This window comes from Octopus bimaculoides, chromosome 22 (assembly GCF_001194135.2).
Source record: "Octopus bimaculoides isolate UCB-OBI-ISO-001 chromosome 22, ASM119413v2, whole genome shotgun sequence".
NCBI classification, from domain to species: Eukaryota; Metazoa; Mollusca; class Cephalopoda; order Octopoda; family Octopodidae; genus Octopus; species Octopus bimaculoides.
Window position 1 is genome coordinate 32,060,997 of NC_069002.1, and position 5,019 is coordinate 32,066,015.

At 40.0% G+C, this 5,019-nt stretch overlaps 1 protein-coding gene across 4 annotated transcripts in view; it reads right to left on the minus strand.

The window, feature by feature from the left end:
* The window catches only part of LOC106869637 (uncharacterized), a 99,735-nt gene that overhangs the window by 45,179 nt on the left and 49,537 nt on the right, over positions 1-5,019 (minus strand). For 2 of the 4 annotated variants that reach the window (XM_052975743.1, XM_014915453.2), the window contains exon 6: positions 4,117-4,245. The exons of the other annotated variants lie outside the window; for them this stretch is intronic. In XM_052975743.1, the coding sequence (XP_052831703.1) occupies positions 4,117-4,245 (129 nt within the window). The remainder of the gene's footprint in view (positions 1-4,116; positions 4,246-5,019) is intronic. 4 annotated transcript variants of the gene reach the window in all.

A 5,019-nucleotide genomic window follows, 5' to 3' on the forward strand; every position in this document is an offset into this window, starting at 1 on the left:
TATATATATATATATATATATATATTACACACAGACGTACACCTCGTCATACCCACACACAAACAATAATCCCTCCGCCACACACTCCACCGTAAACTCCACCACCCTACCATCCAATCACCCCATCATCCAATCAGCCCCACCATCCCACGGATATTTTATTTCTTCTTCCAATGATAATGATAATCTTCTTAAAAGTGTCCAACACTTAAGCGGAGGCCATTTCAACACTATCGGATTTGATGTCACTTCAGCTACACTCGACTGTAGTCCTGTCTTGCCGAATAACAAATATCTTTCTATCTCCGCCATTCATGTGACAATTCGCTTTCGTAATGGCGTATGGTGTGATTGTTATGGCTTTGTAGAAGCTTTTTATTATCACCTCATATATTCACGCTTCAATCCGATGTGCTGTTATCTCTCCATATAACTGTATCGCATCGTTAGCTTTTTTGTTGTCTGTTTAGGATGATACATACATACATACATACATATATACACACACACACACACACACACACACACACACACACACACACACACACACACACACACACACACACATATATATATATATATATATATACACATACAGGATGGTCTAAAGTCACGCACCAAAACATCTGACATTTTATTTATATTACGTTAATGATTATGTTATTATTACGAGCATTGGGGGTCAACGTAATCGACTAGTCCCCTCCCCTGAAATTTCAGACCTTGTGCCTTTAGTAGAAAGGATAATAATAATAATAATAATAATAATAATAATAATAATAATAATAATAATAATAATAATAATAATAATAATTTTTATCATTATTAAGGCGGCGAGCTGGCAGAAACGTTAGCACGCCGGGCAGAATGCTTAGCGGCGTTTCGTCCGACTTTACGTACTGAGTTCAAATTCCGCCGTGTTCGACTTTGCCTTTCATCGTTTCAGGGTCGATAAAATAAATACCAGTTGAGTAATGGGAGAATGAATACCAATAGAGTACTGTGGTCGATGTAATCGACTATCCCCCTCTCCCAAATTCCAGGCCTTGTGCCTATAGTAGAAAGAATTGTTATTATTATAATTATTATTATTCATTTCGTTTATCATGTACAACTACGTATGTATTCATCTTTATTTTATTTATGTTATTTAATAAAAAAAAACAACATGTCTTTGATAATTCCAAAGCGTATTGAACTTGTTTTATATATATATATATGAAAGGCAAGGTAGACCTCGGCGGAATTTGAGCTCAGAACGTAAAGACAGATGAAGTGCTGATGAACATTTTGCCTGGCGTGCTAACAATTCTGCCCGCTCTGGAGTATCACCTAAAAACTTGTCTCTGCATTTCTTTGATTCGTGTCAACAACAACAGTCAGTTCACCCCGCCCCACAAGCTTTCCTTTGACCAACTCTAACTTGGCATCAAATGACGTTGAGGTGTGGTAGAGGTATGGTGTGTGTGTGTGTGTGGTGGGGGTTGTAAGAACGAAGTTTGACTGATTTTAAAATCCAAACATTTTTATGGCAGAACGTGAAAAAAATATTGCAAATGAGAAAGTGTCAGCTGGTTTAAACCAATGAAGTGATACATGGCAAAAAGGACCAATCAGGGATCGGTATTTGTCTAAACCAATCAGGATAGAGATGCAGGAGTTGAACAGGGAAGACTAATTATAGTTAGAAAAGGAGGGGGACTAGCTAAGTGGGGTGGGGAAGGAAAAAACAGAGAAACAAACTAATATGAGAAATACATGGAAATAAGCAGGAACTACCAAAATACGATTGCGATTCTGGTACCATAAGAGCTACCAACATACCTGGTACCACGACTCTGATCCTGAAAGATTTGCTATAATCTGTTCTGGTACCAAAACAACTAACAAAATCTCTGGTACCACGATTCTGGTACCCAAGGAACTACAAAAATCTCCGGTGTCATCAATATGGCACCAAAAGTACTACTGGACTCTCTGGTACCACGACTTTGGCATTAAAAGAACTCCTAAAATTTCTTGTACAACAACTCATGTACCATAAGAGCAACAAAAATCTGTGGTAGCACGTCTTTGGTACCAAACGAAAAAACAAAACTATCTGGTACCACGAATCTGGTCCTGAAAGAACTACTATAATCTTTGACACCGTGCGATTCTAGTACCAAAAGAACTAATAAAATCACTGGTACCACGATTCTGCTAACAAAAGAACTACAAAATTCTCTGGTGTCACCAATATGGCACCAAAGGTACTACTGAAATCGCTGGTACCAAGACTTTGGTATTAAAAGAACTACTAAAATTTTTGGTGTAACGATTCATGTACCAAAAGAACTACAAACATCCCTGGTAGTCCAATATCTGATAGCAGGACTTTGGTACAACGAGAACTACCGAAATTTTTGGTACCAGGTCTTTTGAAAATGTGAAACTGAAGCACAAAATGCGGCTGGCGCGAGAATGAGGATTGTGTTAGTTCTTGTACGGTAGAAGAAATAATATTAGAGATGATTAAGGGGAGAGGGCAGAGAGATAGGGATAGAGTGAAAGAGAGAGGGAAGAGAGAGAGAGAGAGAGAGAGAGAGAGAGAGAGAGAGAGAGAGAGAGAGAGAGAGAGAGAGAGAGAGAGAGAGAGAGAGAGAGCGGAGAGAGAGAGAGAGAGCGGAGAGAGAGAGAGGAAGGAGAAAGAGAGGATGTGTGTGTGAGAGGGAGGGTGTGTTTATGAGAGAGAAAATAACTAAGGAACCGAGAAAGAGAGAGAGAGAGAGAGGGAGATAAAGAGCGGTTGTGTGTGGGAGAGAGAAAGTAACTAGGTGAGGACAATCAAGACAGAGAGAGAGAGAGAGAGAGAGAGAGAGAGAGAGAGTGAGAAGGTGTGTGAGTAAGAGAAAAGGAGAGAGTGTGTGAGAGAGAGAAAGAGGAAGAAAAAGAGTGTGAGTGTGAGAAAATAGCTTGTTAAAGACAATCAAGAAGAGAGAGAGAGAGAGAGAGAGAGAGAGAGAGAGAGAGAGAGAGAGAGAGGGAGAGGAGAGAGAGAGAGAAGAGATGAAGCAGACCCATGAAACCGATAAAGAAATATGCAGATCTCTAATACCGATGTCAGAGTTGATAATGCTGTGTTACAAATAATATATATTACCGATAATATCGCTCTCACCTTCCAAACATTATCACATTAGTCTTTCGAGCATTATCACCTAAATCTTTCAAAAATTATCGCCTGAAGCTTTTTAACACTAATAACTACAGCTTACTAATACTATCACCATTGGTATCAAAACATAGCATCTCTGTCATCCTATTACTATCACCATAGTCTTTCAAAGTGCTACCAACCCCTGCCGTGTCTATACTATCAACTAAGCCATCCCCAAATAATCGCAGGTATAAGACGTTGGAGGTATAACAAGAAAGAGATGTGGCTGCTACTTTTGGCAGGCCAAGTGATCTCATATTTAGCTAAGCACTTCACTCTGTATGGTGCATAGGCCATTAACGACTTTTCTTCGTTTTTCTTGACTCTGGGATCTCAGGTCCACTACCGCAGTATATAGGCGCACCCAAAGAGGGCTTCACCGCGGAGGGAAGGCCTTCTTCTCCCAGGTCTTGGTTTTGTATTGTCTCTCTAGGAAAGGGTCTTGGCCCTATGTAAACTCATTTTTTTACCTCTAGGTTCCATGGTAGTCTGGCTTCTATCCTTTGATCTGTCTACCATGAGCGGCCCTAACAGGTGCTTGCACTCCACTGATATAGCTCCCAGGGTCACTGATGCGCACAAGTAGCCAGACCACCACAAGGACGGGTCCCTGTAGTGGTGAGTAATCATACAAGGCCCTACTTTTCCTATAAATGCTTCCATATTCTTGTATACGACCTAACATTCTTCATTACTCCACTGCCCACACCTCTACTCTTTTGAGAATATTAAAACCTATCTTTAAAAAAAATCGACATCCACTCAATGACACACTCAAGACCACAAGAGAACGCCTCCTCTGCTATCGCCACTGTTCCTTGGTGCCGTCTTCGCATTGTCTGTGAAAAATGATGCCTTTTGCCTGATTTGATGAACTTCTGAGAGCAAGATGCTTCAGATCTGGGTGTTTATCTTACCTAATATTGGTGACTCTCTACCAGTTGGTGTCATAATAGAAGGTTCAACAGCAGCAAGGGGAAATAAACCTGCGACAACAGGGAGCGGTAGATGCCCCACCAGCCTAGTATTGTCGTCGTCCCAACACCCTGACAAGTGGAGAACCGATATAGAGATATATTGAAGTAAACATTTCCCACAGTTCGTAGAGAAGGTTCCAGAAAAGCAGGGGGGAATGATTGTGTAGCATGTTGTAGGGAAAAAAACTACGCAGAAAATGGGGAGGAGGCTTTATTTTGAAAAATATTTGGTTTGATGTGAAATATTGAGGTCGAGGAGAGAACAGTGAAATTTTTGCTGCAAGTTAGGATGAGAACAAAGTAGGGTTTCTAAGTAAATTGTACACCTCTGAAGAAGGGCTGTGTATGGAAGTGAAATGTTAAACCTATAAGTTTGGCCAAGGTTTTGAAAGTGGTTCAACATTGATTTAGGGCAGTGAAGAGATAAAATTGATAATTTTGAAGCAGTTTAGTGTTAGAACAAAGCAAGGTTTCTGGGTAAATTAGTATAAATCTGAAGAAGGGCAGAGTATGGAAGTGAAGTGGTAAACCGATAAGTTTGGCCAAGGTTTTGAAAGTGGAATAGGTTTGAAGTAGGGCAGGAAAAGGAAGTGATATAGCGATAGTTTTGGTCAGGGTTTTAGAAATGGCACACCGTTGATTTAGGGGCTGCGTTGAAGAGTGAGGAAAAGTTGAATAAATGCAAATTTGGGAAGTGTTAATATTGATTACATTGACTAGGAAGAGTGATTGAACAAAGTGACAGCATTTTTAATGCAAGTGTCTTTGAAGTGGTTTTGGATATAGATTGAAAGAGGCGCATGCTTGGGTCAAGATAGAGTAAATTACAGAATGTATATATAT